Source organism: Trichoplusia ni, chromosome 9 (assembly GCF_003590095.1).
Source record: "Trichoplusia ni isolate ovarian cell line Hi5 chromosome 9, tn1, whole genome shotgun sequence".
Lineage (NCBI taxonomy): Eukaryota > Metazoa > Arthropoda > Insecta > Lepidoptera > Noctuidae > Trichoplusia > Trichoplusia ni.
The window spans coordinates 3532336-3549609 of record NC_039486.1 but is presented as its reverse complement, the minus strand read 5'-3'; the positions used below and the strand labels follow the sequence as shown (position 1 = coordinate 3549609).

At 36.9% G+C, this 17274-nt stretch overlaps 1 protein-coding gene across 1 annotated transcript; it reads right to left on the bottom strand.

The window, feature by feature from the left end:
* Nucleotides 1-6: 6 nt before the first annotated feature.
* On the bottom strand, nt 7-7461 carry LOC113497686 (nucleoside diphosphate kinase homolog 5-like). Its single transcript, XM_026877366.1, has 4 exons — nt 6893-7461; nt 1427-1599; nt 625-770; nt 7-325 (listed from the first exon to the last, which is right to left on the bottom strand). Exons 1-4 carry the CDS (start codon nt 7031-7033, stop codon nt 75-77), a joined length of 711 nt encoding a protein of 236 aa, XP_026733167.1. The 5' UTR covers nt 7034-7461; the 3' UTR covers nt 7-74.
* Nucleotides 7462-17274: the final 9813 nt, after the last annotated feature.

Here is a 17274-nt window from a genome sequence, read left to right as displayed (position 1 = left end):
ACAGTCCAAATTAAATTCAGTTGGTGTTAACAGAATCAGGGCTAACATTGACAATACCTACTTAATAAGAGGATCTACAGTTTCACAACTGACTCTTCAGATGGCTCTGGTGTGTGGCACCGTTTTTCTTCCCTCAGCTCTGCCGGTTGCGGGGCAATCTCGGGCTCATTAGGGTTGTGCTTACGAAGGTGCTCGGCTAACCACAACACAGGTGCCGCCGGCCTTTCAAACGCTAAAGACTTCAGAGCTGGTAGCAGTGACGGAGCAAGGTACTTCTGTATGTAGTCGTTGACTTGCCAATGACGGGGCAACGGTCCAACTATCACTGTTGAACAAATTGATTGATCCTTAACTTAGATTAGTATAACTGAATCGAATAAAAAAATTGGATCTGTACAGCAGCGATGTTCTTTCACAGTTATTTTAGCAACTCAATATTTGTAGTGGTTTCTAAATTGTTGTTTTGAAACCATGTCTTATTCGATCTAGAACTATTTGGACTATCCAACTGGCAATGGTATTGATTTGAGGCTCGGGCAATTACTGACGATTGAAAATAATGTTTTGACTGTTCGAGAAAAATGCAGCAAATACTCGCTTAACATTTGAATCATAGATACGTACTATCAGGGAAGAAAAAGTGTATCTCTCTGAGCGCTTCAGCGTGATTCTCACTGCCGTGGAGACCGTTGAAGTAGTCGCCATATTTAGTACGGCGGCCGTAACAAGCGCGCAGACTGTCCGGCCAGTACGCTTGGGCTTCTAATACCCTAAAATATTAAAAGCCCTTAACCAACTGGTAATACTATGAGATTTAACAGTAGGGTTCTTTGTACGAGTGAGAAGGCAAAAAACTTTGCGCGTAGCGGCATCTCAATTCTACATCGATATAAATCGCAATTTAAAATTTGGAGTGATTGGCCAGTTTTAGCCGTCGCGTCGCCGCGTCGGTCAGTTTGATAAAAAATGATAAACACATATCAAACAGCAACGCCATATCAATTTTGTTTTGCAAACATGTCAAGGCTAATTTATATACCGAATTATTGCCGACCTAGATGTTAGATACTTTAGTAGGTATGCTAAGGCTCATGGACTATTATTACTAGCAACTGGACATTTAATAGGCTTGCCTTATCTTAGCCGATTTTTATGAAAAACCTGTAATGGGCCAACAGTTTAATATTAAGCGTACATACATAGGTATATATACTATACATAGGTAGGTACCTATTAAGTATTACCTATCAGAGTAAGACTTGTGTCCAAGCGATACGGCGAACTTAACAGGGTCGTGGGTATTAGGTTTTTTTTTTTATTGCTACTTCGAGTTTAACAAATCTGTTATTGCGTGTATTCTCGTGATCACGTTGAATTATTATATTTTGACACAGACAGATGGCATTTCGTCTATATAAAAACTTACATGGCGGGTCCCATAAGAACCTTCCACTTCTGTATGCAGTTCTTAGCAGCGAGGACGAGCGCGATGATAGGGCCGCTGGACATGTGCGCCACGAGATGCGGGAAGTGGTGGCGGCCGTAGTGGCCCTTGTACAGCTCCGCCGCCTGCTCCGGGGTCAAGCGAACCGTGCGCTTCTGTAACGACAATAGTAGGAAAGAATTTGAAGTATAAATTAATTAAATAAATCTTGATATACCTACTTATTAAAGTATGATTATATAGACTGAGTAGAAGTAACTGTGATAGATGATTACTAATCCTAGCAACAATTTTTATTAGGTTTTTGGTTGGGTTCATTTGAACGAATCATGATATATGAAAGTGCGATTATAGAAACTAGTGTAAACTGTTTCATTCAAACGTGTTAAAGACTGGTTTCCGACATCATATAATCTTCATGCATTTTGTCGACGAAGATATCTTTGTGATCCATGCAAATTGATCAAAGTACATATCTACATCAAAATTAAAAAAGTGATTTTTCAATCGATAATACATTTTTGGTTTTACCTATTTCATAATCACGGCGACGCAACTACGGATAACTAGGCTAGTACTTATATTGTTATTGGAAGCAATTGTGGGGAGTTTGTTGCGCCGTTTCATCTCTCACAGCAAAAGCACTTAGGAAGCGGTGACGGGTGGGCGAAACTGGGTGCTGTCCAATGTAAATGACCTTCAAAAAGTGCTACTTAGTAGCCTAATTTGAATAAATGAATTTTGATTTTGATTTTGATTTTGAACCACAAACATCAGAAGACTTCTAAATCTATCAGCCACCTTACAATACAACAATGCGTGTAAAAAGTTCGCACAAACGGTGATATCAATCGCTCTGCCCATCGTCCATTTATTTTCTTACGACTTGTCACAGACATTATCTTTGTATCGAGGGTGAGTCATGCGTCAAATGCTGTTTAGGGGAGATAAACATAACATTGCCCAAAGAAAACTGAGAAACAACACAATAAACAGTAGGAATTCACTTATTAGGTACTCTATGAATGTATTTTTTCATAAACTTTTTTCGTAAATAAGTAGAAGAATTAAAATATTTGCCTTTTAATGATTAGATATTTTTTGTGTAATCTAGCCGTAAGTTTGCACTAAACCTTTAATTGAAATAAATTAACCACCCATAACCGTTTTAGCCTGGCAGCCTTTTTTAGACGTTTATAACTCCAGACTTTAAACGATTAAATTTGTTAATCTACAAAAGGGAAAAGAAATAAATTACACGTAATATTTTCGCGATACCATTTATCGCAACATCACAACCGCTGCTCCAAAGAAATAGAAAAATCGAAACGATATGCAAATAACAATTATTATCATGTGCGATATGAGAGAGTCCCCTCGAAACGTCAAGGGGAGACGTAATTAGTTTTTTTCTATGGTTTCTATAGATAACGCCGGTGACCGGCACGAGAGCTGGGGCTCAAAGATCTGCTGATGACATAGGGTTGCCACATAAACATTTTAAATTATTTTGTTCTTTTATACATTTTTTTCATTCATTTTTATTATTGTATCAGAATGTGAACGATGTGTAGGTGATATATTTAGCTTTATTGACGTGAAAAGTTTGGATAGATTAAATAAGAAGATATAGTTTATCTACATGAAACGTTTCCTAATACGAATATATAGTAAAAATACCCGAATAGGACGTATTCGGGTATTTTTTACCTCGAAGAAACTTTAGCATAAGTAAACAGCTTGAAACAGCTCTCAAAATATTATTTTCAAATAGATTGCTAATAATAATGACGGTCACCATCAGTCGGTAAGTATTAGTTTTTTTCTTTCGATTAGTCTTAATAAAAACTCCTCAACAATATCAAACCACGTACCAACCCTACAATAACAAGGGTTGCATGTGACGCGGAATAATGAAGGCGCCCCTCTTCAAGTTCAGCTAATGCCGATATGAGTTTTGCATATCACAACCCTTGCCTGCCCGCGGCAGACTGCCTGGACACGAGGGGTGGTCATCTCTGTAGATGAAATACACGAAACATGTTTTAAAATAGACGGACATGTTTTATTCGCAACATTTGCGCACAGATTTTGAGAACAATGGTTGAAATGAGATATTCGAACCTCGCTTTGTTATGTTTAGATACATGGGTATCTAATTCCTTCTTAATTAACAAAAATGAGCTTAGGAAATGCTTTTTTTTCTCCATGGGTATCAGTTCAATCAATACAATTTTCGTCGAGAACTGTCTTATACATATTTATAAAATTAGAAACGGTTTTTAAAATTACAATACCCGAGCTGCACAATGTACCTACTGTAGCTTGAATGATATTTCTAGCATCATCTAAATGAGCCTTAACCCTGCTGAATCAGCAATAGTGACAATGCAGAATGTTGATAAACATCCCCAAAACAAAAAAGAAGAGAAGGTGTACGTTTGCCTAAACAATGTGATAAAGTATTTTAATTGTGATTCCGTAAAAAAGTAGTTTTAATATTACTTACTCTCATTGTCAAGGCAGGGCGATGAATGTAGACGACTATAAAGCCGCTCGCGATCCCATATTGTGGCAAAATTGCAACTCAGCAAATCGCGGTTATTAAGCCGGCGCAAGTGGATCTGCTAATCGCCTTATCTATCGTTTCTCATCCTTATTAACCGACTCCTAAAAAAGGAGCTTACTCTATTCGACCGAATACCGTATATTTTTTTATGTTTGTTCTTGCCTCAGTTCGTCGTTTATGAAACGAATTTTATGCCACTTTTTATAATCACCGTCTGACAGACAGATTTGACTGAAGCTTCGTCCTTGGAGCATTTATCGATTTTGTTTTTAGCAGTCATGCGAATGTGAATAATAGTTTTGCATACGTCCCTCAAATCAGCGGCGCGCGGTCAGTGAATTTTAGATGCGAGGGGATGACCAGTGACCACCCCCTTTAACGTTGTACTATATCAGACACACGTTCAGTAGAGTTAAAAAATACCTAAGTATCTACTTTAACAAATGAAAATTTTAAGTAGGATATAGCTTGTTTTTTTTAAGTACCCTATAAAAAACCCAGGTGTCGGATTTTAAAAAGGAAGTTGAAGAAGTCAGCGTGATAAAGGTAATTAGTAGTAATTACCACTAAATTGAAAAACATGGTTCCCACTTACTATAAATAATGATAACCACATCCGAATTGCTTCAGCCGAACACGAGATAATCGCGAACAAACCTCCTTTTTTTGAAGTCGCTTAAAAATCTGGCGAATTTCTAAAATACACGGACAGTTACTTTGTTATAACTTCTTATTGTAATCACGATCATCTGTGTAATAAGGGAGCACCCTTCATAACGTCCCCCTCACGTCGATGTGAGATTCGCAACCATGTCAAAACAGCTTGTTTCTTCGTTTTAGACGTTTAAAAAAGAAGAGACATCGAGAGAATAAGCATTTTTCCTCAGTCAGAGATAAATGATTCAGAAGTAACGATTAAATTATTTACGAATTATTGTTCATTAAATATAATTATAGAGATCTAAGATTGCGTTAACATGAAACTCGTACATATTAGAAAAAATAAAATTAGATTAACTACAAAAGGCTAGGTAGAACTGACTTCAAATAAAAACCTACTGAGCCGAATCAATCTAGTCCAAAATTCTGAGCTAATCAACATAAAAAAATACAAAATACGGTCAGTTGAAAAGTGTTTTACTTTTCAATTTCTTAAAAATGATAAAAGAACTCATTTCTACTATAAATAAACATGACGCATAAAAAGGTTTTTCTAACACCCGATCTACCCACCTCGTGCTCGGCGAACGGCGTTAGGGTATGGGCCGGAAAACCCACCTGTCTAATAATAGCTTCGTATTACAATCATGTCTATTCTACCGAGTAATTTAAAAATAAACCTTTTCAATTTATGGAATACTAAAATAGTTTTGTGAAAGTGAGGAAATCCAAGGGAAATAATAGATACTCATATAGATTTCTGTGGAAAAGGAATAGATGGACTATATGTCAGCTCATGATTAAGGACACAAGTTTGTTCCAAATCTAGTCGGCTAATGATAGACACGCATGAATAAGCCGTTACTAAATCAGTGCATATAAATTATAAACGTGAATGTAAGTTTTTTTCTTAGACTTTCACGTGAAAAATACTAAATCGATCGTAATGAAACTTTGTACACATGTTCTTGGAGGTATAAGAAGTAAGATAGTATTTGTTTTGATCAACATGAATAATCAGGATTATGTTTAACATCGACAACCCGTGCGGCCAGAGCCGCAGGCTACCGCTGGTACTCAAATAAATACTCAAATTGACTTTTAGTGTAGACATAATTGATCGATGACTCCTCTGATGACGCCTACTATCTTTGATGATAATTAATTTTTAGTAAAGGTTAATCAATTAATAGCATTATTTGTTTTTCCTCTGATAACTTAAACCCGTTATGTAAGCGTTAAGATAAGATTTAATAATCTGATACCTAAAGATATTGTGTGAAGATTCTAATCGTATTCAGAATAATGCAATCCAACCGAAGATTCACTTATATATCTTCGGTACTTTGTTAATAAAAACTGTTCTGTTCCGCTCCAGACATTAGACTTCATTTTTCTTTTAATAAAAAATATATTGTATTTTTTTTTAAATGAAACTAACTATAATAAGAGTTCGAAAATATGAAACGTATTTTATTACCTACACAGCTTTTGATAATAATCATAATATTGTAGTTAAAACCTTTTTTTTCTTCCACTAATTGTCCACCAGAGTATTGTTCTATTTCTTTTAATATAGGTACCTAAATTAGACGTTATTAAAATAGGAGGGAGCGCGTGCGTGCGACGCGCCGTTTGTATTTATGTTTCAGTAATAATCGATCGACACGATTAATTGTTATGATAAAGCTTGTATCGTTTACATAGAGTATTGATATCTCTAGGTACAATATTTTAACGTCCAATTATTTTAAAGATACACTTGCTTAATTTAAAAAGCTCTTTCGCTAAAGTCTAATTTCAGTCATATTTTATTCAGAGAAATCTGGGTATTTCTACGAGTGACGTCACGTTTGAAGTTGAAAGTTCAAAGACGAGACCTTTTATGTCTTGATGACTCACACTGGTTTTACAGAATGGGTACAGAAATGGTAAACGACAATAGAGATACCAAATTAAATATACCGCTAAAATATATCACTCGTTTAACAAGATTGTTTATCCTTATTTAGGTACGTAAACTAATTAACCTAAGTACATATTTATAAACTCACTTGATAAAGCATTTGAAGACCGATGCTTTTAAAGCAATAGAGACGGAAACATCGAAAATTGTTCAAATAAATAACGATTAATTGTTCATTGGTTTTTCTTTTATTTAGTCACATTCGACAGTAGAAACGAAATTAAAAAGGCACGAACTATAATCCGATACTCACAGCAAGAATCACAAAGCCATTCGCCAAAATAGTGTTTTCTATAGCCTCTGCATCTTCATATGCCTCTGGTTTAATAGTAGCCAGGGTACGTTCAGAAAACGCATGGTATTCGGCATCAGAATCTGAACTAGCAATAGACATTTTATTATACAAATTATAAAATTAAATCTTGTTTTTGTGACGTTTAATTGTTGGTTTGACACGTCTTGTCATTTGTGGGTCGCGCAAGCCCGCAAGGAGGTCACATGTACACCTTATTGTAATGACGGCGGAATATGATGTTGTCCTAAATAGGGTTAATTATAGTTCAGCTTCGTTCGATTTTCGTAGCTGTTTGTAAGATTTAAAATGTGTTGCTACATTTTGGAATTCTGTGTAAAACTGTCTACTGTATGACATATTTATTAAATTGCGTATGCGGAAATGTTTCATTCTAAAAATAGATAAGTAGTACAATGTAGTATACCCGATGCCAATGCCGTAGCCTTCGAGACATGTTCCTTACTACAAAAATGACGCTTTTGGTTATTTGTGGCTTCACAAACAAACAATAAAATCAATTGCATATCGATAAACAGGAATTGTAAGACAGTAAATGGGAAAACTGGCGTTTTCCTTGTCCGCCACCCCGGGGCCGGCGCGGCGTGGAGGCGCGGGGGCGCGGGCCGGGGGCGCGGGGCCTGCGTGCGCGGGGCAGGGGGGCGGGGGCGCGCCGGGGGTGTCGGGGCCGCGCCAGTGCCCCCCGGACGCAGCGGCGGAGCGACGCCTCCCCGACGCCTGCACCCGCGACATGCGACGTTGACCCTGTCTCCCGCCACCCGAGAACAACCGCCGTATACATGGACAACTCCTGCCTCCTTGACCTCCTCATCAGGTGCTTCGCGATGACCGAGCCCGAGGACCTCAACTTCACGGCGTTCACAGACCTATGTCGGCTGTGCTCCTTGAAGAGTGGTCCCAGGCTCCACATCTTCGATAAGGAGTCGGAACAGCGCCAGATCTTGTTTAAACTCAGGACCTGCCTGCCAACTATGGTGAGTAAGCCTTTGTACCTTAGCTTGGACTTTTGTCCTTGACATCTCAGTGACGGCCGATGCCTATTATATCTTAATGTAGGAACTATTTATTTCCGTAACTCATAATTAATGTCCAAATTAAGTTATTGTTGTGGTGAAATATTAGAGTCAGTGTTAAAGTGAGAAGTAAACAGTGGCTTTGTGATTCTAAGAAGTGCAATAATGCTGCTACGTAGCGGCAGAACGTAGCATTCGTAGACGCCTGCGCGCTACGGTGCGCTACGGTTACTACAAGGAATAACGAAATAACACAATACCTGTTGAATTTTTTTTAGAAAAAAAAGCTGCAATATTTCCGATTTGACATAAAATAAATATGCAATGATCTTTCTTGAGATAAAAACAAGTTACGTTCGCTTTTTACTGCTTTTAATTAGATTTTATGTGATGAAAATACTTAAAACTGAAAATAAAAATAACTTACAGTACCTAAATTCAATAACATTAAATGCGTTATTCTCACTTTACAATAGATTATCGCAATTGAGATATAGTTGAATCGGAGCCATTTACTTCATTGTAACTGTCAATTTTATAGCTTTCATAACAGTAATATTATTATCTATTAATAGAAAGTTTTAAACTCTATTCGTCAAAATCTAATATCGCTAAGAAGACTCTATGATCCCTTCAATAAAACGCAAAATACCTTATCAAAACACACACAAACATACATCATAGGACATATTTAATGAAGACGATATTGATTTTTCTTTAATAATGCAATCGTAATACCGCGTACAGTGTACAGAGTAATGACCTCGCGACGTACCAAGTAGGTCAGATCACCGAATAATTGCAAACCTCCTTTATATCGGAGAATCACGGATTAAGCTAAGGATGATTGTGATCACGTGCCTCTTAATCCCTTTTAAAACTATCTGTAATGAATTTTACATCTAAGTCGTTTGACATAAAGATCAAAATTGAATGGTAGATGAAAGTCGTGGTTTATCGAGTGAACAATTCATTTTGCGTGGTTTATATCGTGGAATAATGAAGTTACTGCTAAGTCTCCGGTGTTCAGAAATAAATTTATTTTATTTTTTGGCTCGTTTTCGTCTACGAATACGAAATATAGTTGACTTTCGTAGTATGTTCATCAATGTTCATACATTGTGGTGGAATAGAATCGACGATATTATTAAACTGTTCAAATCACGGATCTGGAATTGACGTCACGATTTGAATGGTAACTCACTTCCCTTCCTTTGTTTCGTAAGGAAAATGTTATGTCGATCAATCATGTAAATTCGAAATGATGGATTCGAATTGGAATTTAGGATACCCGTGGGCAACAAGAGCAGTGATATATGCTCTTTCCCTTTCTTAATGGAAACAAGAATGTTACCTACTTGACTTGACTAGTGGCTGTTTCCTTTATGGTATGGTCCTTTATTATCTTTAGTAAAGAGATTTTTTATTAATTTGGATGGAAATAACTCAAAATAAAGACTTTTCTTGGCTACACGTAATTATATTATACCTGAGCGATTTGATCCACATAAACTTTTTGGTGCAACTTGGAGGATACTTATGTCCAGCAGAGGCGTAGGCGTATTTGATTGATTGATAATTGTAAAGTTATTATGTGTTTTATTTAGAGGAACTCGCCCCAGAAAGCCCGCCGATATTTTCATTACGGATCCATGAATACCTGTCTAACAACTTCCCCCATAAATCCAGCAGATATCGAAGGACGACTTCCTGCCGAAGAAGATCTGCGAGCGCTGCGTGACGCGGCTGGAACAGCTTTACGAATGGCGGCAGAGCTGCCTCAGCACCGACTCCGTGCTGAGGAACTACGCCGAGTCCATGAAGATCGTCACATCAACCATCAACTTCCAAGTAAGTGATGATGAATGTATGTATGGGTGTAGGAAACGTATGGATGATGAAAAGGGAGTTTCTTGCCCATAAGCCCTGTTCTTTGCTTCTTCTTGCCCGGTTATTCTCCATGAGACCTCTTGGAACAGCTCCATTGTAGTCATGATTCAGAAGAAACTGAAAAATGCCCCCTAGACATAAAAACTTATTGTTTAGTGGTGCGGCCGTAGCTACACTTTTGATTCGTGTCTGTTCAGCTGTCGACTTGTGCGACACTTTAAATATACAGATTAAATAAATCAATTTGGAAACTGCACAAACGCACTATATTATTATAGTCGAAGTCCTTTATCAAGATTGACGCACACGGTGGTGAGTCTAGACTGCCTCACAGCTGCCTATTGAGCTGGAATGAGGCTGTGAACGAGCTGAAGAACATTAACGTATAAGATACCATAAAATTGCTTCTCTGAAGTCATACAATCCTATCTCTATGCATATCTACTCTGAAATGATCCTTAATATAATTGCTCTTATTCACTCAAGTCTACAAACTAATCCTAACCACTTAATACAGTTTTATTTTAATTTCCCGTTCCGTATCAAAAATATATAAAAGGTTAGGTAAATCTATTACTGGGGCATATCTGTTTGCCCGTCTGAAAAGCCCGTCAACAGGCTTAATATTGTAAACCGTGATAGATAGACTATTAGAAATCCATGTTAGGAAATGTCAATGGTTTGACTATTTTTCTTGGCAATTTTTACTTGAGATAAACCTTCAGGGTAGCAAGTCCGACTAGCTCTAAACCGGTTTACTTCTATTAGATGGATATGTTAAACTTTTTTCCCTTAAACTATTGAAATACTTAGTTAAAACTAAACTAACATCAACACTCAGTTAATTTTTGCACACTATGAAAATAGGCTTTCAATAAATTTAGCGAGCGTAGCACATAGTATCGAGTTAGGGAGATACAACGTAGTGCGCCTCCCAGTTGATGCGTAGACGACCAGGTGAAGGCCGCAGGGTGTGGTGGGATGTACGGCCTTGAACCCAAAACACCAAAGAAGAAAGATTTATTTTAATACTAAATGATCTAAATAATACTCGTGAGTGTTTAAGTAAATAAGATCAGACGTGAAAGATGTCGTGAAGGAGATTTAAGGGTGATGGAATAAGCTTACTTTGTTATGTATTATGTAGGACTCTATGACTCTTCATTTTGTTAACATTGTAGACGTGTGGTCTTACCACCGTGGGTACATTAAACTCCAACCAAAACCCATTAAATATTAATATCAAAAGTAACTTTGTACAATGGGCACAAAGTTTTTTTATAACTTTACATATCGAATTTAAGATTTACGCAAATATAATAGAGTCCGTCTATCAAGAACAAAATTTAAACGATAAACGGTGATATGCTTTTATATTGTCTTATTTCAATTAACATTTAGGTTAACGACTTTTCATTATTATATTTAGTCATGCGCGACCAAATTCGAATACGCTTTTTTATTAATGTTAACATCATTATCATGCCGTGGCGTCTTCTCGATATATTATGGGTTTTTTACATTGCCGATAATATCTACATAGCAATTAAAGATACGGTTCTGCCAAAGATGAGAAGCGGACTATATCATTTTTAACACAATAGAACTGCCTTATTAAAATAATTACGGTTGGCTCTAGCGTTTTAATCATAATAGCCCGACTAGTTTCGAAGTCCTTAATCATAAGCTAACGCGGCGGGTGGGGCACGAGTCAAAATGGATCCAAGCCAAGCGACTTTTCTGCACTCAAATCGGTAATAGAAAACGCTTAATTGGAATTGTGGAATTTACATTTCGATACATCGAATGGTCACTTATAAATCAAAATATCAATTTTAAAACAGACCTTGGCTAGAGAGGCTGATTCAATATCAACATCACAAAGCCTAAGCCTAGCCTAACAATTCTTGGTTAGGGTCTCATCTCAGAATCATTAGTTTTATGTTTGGGAGGAAAATTTGAAGAATTCTAAACAAAATGCTGTTAATAAAATAAAATCAATGAATACTAAATCTGAAAATTAAATACTTCTGAAAGAATTTTCACGGTATGTTATTGCACCTAACGTTGATTTTAGAAAAAGGTTATCCAATTTATAAAGTCTAAAAATACTACCCAAAGTCACGATTCCACTCGGACAAAGTCACGGGCACAGCTAGTTTGCGTTTAAACCAAGCAAACATTAAATGAGCGACGAACCCGATCCATCTAAATTAAACAAGTCAACACACCCACTGAAAACTCTGACTCTCGTGGGCGTATAACTAACGAAGCGACTTTTCAAGCTATTTTGCTCGTAAAACGTCTATTTTCGTATTATCAAGGCCAGTATAACCAGCAAGTCATGTTACATGGGAATAAATAAACTTGAGCAATTTGTAGGCTAACAACTAAAACAACGGTAAATTTTTTTTCGTTGCTGCTTTTTTATATACTAATTTTATTCTTAAAAAAACTAGTTTCACACGGCTCTTTTATGATGTTATTTTGCATTTAACGGTTAACTAACTCTTATTGTACATTAGCTCGATAATTTGGCTCATGAAAGGGATACTAGAAATGTACTACGATTCAATTTATAATTTTCTGCACCTATTCATTTAATTCGCTGTAATTTTTCTATTGCTACTTCTTGAAATCCGTAAACTGAGTATAAAATTATTATCTCTGGTTCGAGTAAATATTTCTCATAGTTCATAATTTGACCTAATTCGTGCTTAAAACAATCAAAGCCAATACAGGCCAACCACCTAAATTATTTCTCAAATAACTTTTCATCTAGACATAAATATATAATTAATTCAATAAAACCCTTTGTTTGCACCATTAATTTGCATTTATCATTATGGAACAATAATTATAATTCGACCTTTTTCCTTAATCCTTTATCTTTGCGTTCTTAGAAATGAACTCATTGTTAAACAAAAGAAGATTATACCTATTCTTTGAGCGACAGGGTTAAATGGGCTATTCAAATTTAGCACCTTTTGTTTTTAATTAATACAAGGAAAATATCAAAAACATTAATTCACAAATTACTTGATTACGCAAAGTGTTACATCAGACACTGTTAATCCTTTGTTATAAAAGAAAACAATTCGTCTTTATTTGTTGCTTTAGTAGAATCATTACTCATTCTAAGTACTGCTTTGTATGAAGAGACATTTAAGAAAAAAATATATACTCATTTTTATCATATAGATGGCCTAAGGAATATTCTTTGAGCTCACACAGACTTGAACTCTCTATTTTCAATAAGTAATAACTGAAATAGTGAATGAGATTTAATAGCTAAAAAGCAGATCTTGAAACGCAAGTGAATTAACATAGGTAGGTAGGGTAGGTAGGTAATGTCACAGCCTCAAACAATATAAAATACAAGGCTGAATGTATTAAACACCTTGCTTTAGTGCCCTATCGATTAGTTGCTAGATTAGATAAAGAAAATCGATGATAGAGATAGAACACTCTAGTATAATTCAAATCAAGTTGACACATATTAGAAAGTACTTATTCATAAATGTATAGAGATTCAAAGATTGATATTCTGGTTCGCCAGTCGAATACTTCACGGAATCGTATGATTAGTTCATGTGCGAAGCAATGTTTGACGATTGTGAACGATACAATAAATGAACGTTTGTAAATTGTAAACATATTCTATCATCAGCTATTTTAGTTGAGATTTCACAAGATACTCCCCATTGTATGTATGTTGACAAAGTAAGTCACTTAGATATCAAATGTATTGTTGACGAGTGTGTAGGCACGCGGCGGGCGATGCACGGACCGAAGACCGGGGTAGCGCCCCTCTCCACTATCGATCGGCGCGCCCGACGCCCGGCTTGTATCGACCCACTGCCACCCACCACCCGATACGACTCCCCACGCAAATCTCAACCTTATCCCTTCAAGATAACGCGAAAATTTCCGCCTCAGAATCCCCAAAAAGAAAATAACATACGAACTCCAAAATTGAACCTTAGAATAGGCGTTTTGTGAACTATTACTGAATGCGTTTGATGTATTTCCACGTAGCTGGTTCAGTTAACGAATTATCTACTCTAAAGCTCCAGCTATAAGGTTTGTTATGGACTTTGCTGTTGATTACGACTGTTGGCAGCGTAGAGATCGGCTACGCATGTCCACGGACGTTTTGTTTTTATGACGACGCGCTCGCTGTAATTTACTCATGTACATGAAAATCTGTTTGGGGTAGATTACACTTGAGCTGGAGACATCTCAATCGGAACTTATATCAGAGACACATTGGATGGCAGTTCTGTACTCAGTAAAAGACCGATTTCGGAATCTGTATCATAAACATCCTCTGTTATTACGTAAGTTCGTATGAGGACTATGAGGGATGCGAGCGCTGACAAACAAAGCTATTGTATACGAGTATTCTGTAAGTAACGGGTGTCGGCAAGTACCGTGTCGTATACAAAGTGCATTAACGCACGCATCCCATCCAAGGTCGAAGGTGGCTCCGTCACCCGAGCTCGGGGGTACAGTTAACCCTGACCTAGCGCGGGAGGTGAAGGATATTCCTACTACGGCCTCCCTCCGCCCCGCGGGGGCCCGCACGACCTACCCTGAACACCACTTGCACTGAAACGGTTGAAGCCTTCCCCTCGTCACATCATGCCTTCATACACCAAAACAGATTATCTAAATACGCAGGTTTATTACGCCAGGTTTAAACTTTGTGGAAGCACGGAACTATAAAATTTGGTAGGTTTACATAAATTAGGGGTCTTTGGGAATGTACCCAGTCGCTAGGTTATCGGTATTATGATCTGAGCGAAGGGAACTGTTTATGTCTTGGGGTACGACATTCTTTTTACATAGCTTAATGGTTCCGATTAATTTCCGGTTACATCTGAATTACTTCGACACGCTACACATTCAGAATTTTAAATTTTTACGACCTTCAACTATTTTGAGTTTCCCTCACGGCGTAAGGGCCTTGTTGCTTTGGATTTTCTCAACTTTAACTCTATGTGGACGAATTCACGGAGAATTTCTTTCCTCTACTGCTTTTCAGGACCGATTTATTAGGCATTTCGAGAAATTAGTTTTATTTTTTTAAATTAGATGTGGCGGAAGGCAAGGAAATGCAGATAGTGCAGATTATTATTTTTCAGACTAACTCTTAATAAGTAGACATGTGTCAGAAGTTGCCCTTGGACTTTAGTATTAATACATGTATTTAAGATTACAATAACCGATAACTACCTTATAAAATTCGATATAATATCCTGCAGGTAATGTTTATTAAATTATTTCGAGAGTGTTTATGAATCAATCTTGACTCATTTTTTTTTGCAATTATCACCTTATTCGATCGAACTTAGCAAACCTGACATAAAAGGATCTGTCCTTGGTTTTGTCAAAGTTAAAGGCTAGTTCGATAGTCTTAGCATAGTGGGGCCAGAAACTTTAAATAAAGTTGAAAGAAATGCTCCTATTACATCTATAAACACTCACTATCTGTGTCCTGAATATATGCCAGAAATTACATTAACCATTTCCCCAAGCTTAAGTATTTAAGATTATGGTAACATCCGTTAAACTACAATATACCATGAAGAATTCATTTCATAATCTTGATTGGTTATACTTTCCTCATAAGTGCGGGCTATGTCTTCTTTAGAGGATCGCAGAATTATTGCTATCGAAATGTTTTTACGTTAAAATATAATTCGATATGCACTAGGTATCTTGTTCTTTCAGGCAAACTGGATGCTGAACCCAGATTACTGGGAAAAAGGCAAAACATGAAACTTTTATCCGATTTCTGATTAAAATCTATTTGCCCTCATTCGAAGCTCTCTCTGTTTGTCTACAAACAAACGGACCCAGACCAGAGACTTATTCAATTTATATGAGAGACGTTAGGCAGGTAGACTGATTTTATTACTGGAACAGTCATCTGTTCCCTAAAGTACCCTAAAACACGTAATATTAGTACTAAACCAGCGATAAAGCAGGAGCTTAAGGTTTATAACGTGGAGTATTAAAGTTACGGCCCCGAAGTGAGCCATAAAGTCTGATAACTTATTTAAAACAAAGAAAAGTTTTGTTGTCTTTTGTTTTTTCAACCACCTAAAATAGGTAGAGATCTCCTTATTAACAAACTCTTTGTTTAGCCCAAAAACACAACTATAAATGCAGATTTAAGACGGTATTTAACAACACTGTTTTACGACGATTGAAATGTAGAATAACGGTGAAATTGATTCTCGTTAAAGGGCACATCACAAAAGATCCTAACTACAAACAAAATTATATAAAAAATCAGTCAAAAGCTCCAAATTCTCTTGCACATTGTAACTTCTGACCAAAAATGTTCGATGCGTTTCGTCCCAGACGTTTTCCGCGTTCTTCACCCCAGGTGCGTACCAAAGAGGAAAGTGTATGCGATCGATGAGACTTGCAAGCTCGCCAGCGGTTAACTTGCACTTACCACTTAGTGCATAGTGACGGCGGAGGGCGCCCGCCTCGAGACCTCCCTTCATCGCTCCGCCGCCCTTGGGTTTTCACGAACTCTTCTCAAGCCATGCGCGCCTAGTACCTTGCGCCCGTACGAAAATCATGTGTCTCGGTATTCAATGGATATTCTTAGGAAGTGTAGTGATTTTTTTAACAGTTTTTTAGTGTTTTATGCAAATAATGCCTCTGAGTTCCTACTACAATCAACTATGGGATCTTGGCGTAAGTTTATATATTATGAGAGATAATATATTATGTAAAAATGCGATTTCATATTTATTGTGTTACAATAGTTCAGAGTCCACCAACATTTTAACGCGATTCATTATGACACGTAACTATAAACCTAATCTATGAGGTAATACTATTTCATAGTTATGAAGAACTAGCTGTTGCCCGCGACTTTGTCTGCGTGATTTTCATGAGGTAATACTTAAGTAAAAAATCTAGTCATCCTAAATAACAATACATTATATAATATTATGTAATGCGATAAACGCCACTTTTTACAAAATCATGCATGCTACTTACAAGATTACTTAAAACAAAATAAATTATTTTTTCTCCAAGGTAAAGAATTTATCTTGATTCCCATTGATAGACCCGGTTGGTTTCGATATTTCGTTTCATATCTGTCACTGTTAATATTTTCACCCCATCTCAATACCCCATATGCAAACCCTCCGTTTAGGTAAGTTTGTTTTTAATCAGTGCATGAGTGATAAGGCCCCCTGGGTCCGACAACCCTAGCGCAGTTTCCCTCGCCTTAGGGGTCGTCTTGCCATGAAATGTTGTACAATAGCCACGTTGAATTGCAATGCACTTGCTATAGTAACAGGAATAAAATGTATCGCAAAGGAAGAAAGTTTGGAAAAGAACTGCTACAGCTCTAAACAGAAATTCAAAAACCTCTAACAGAAAGAA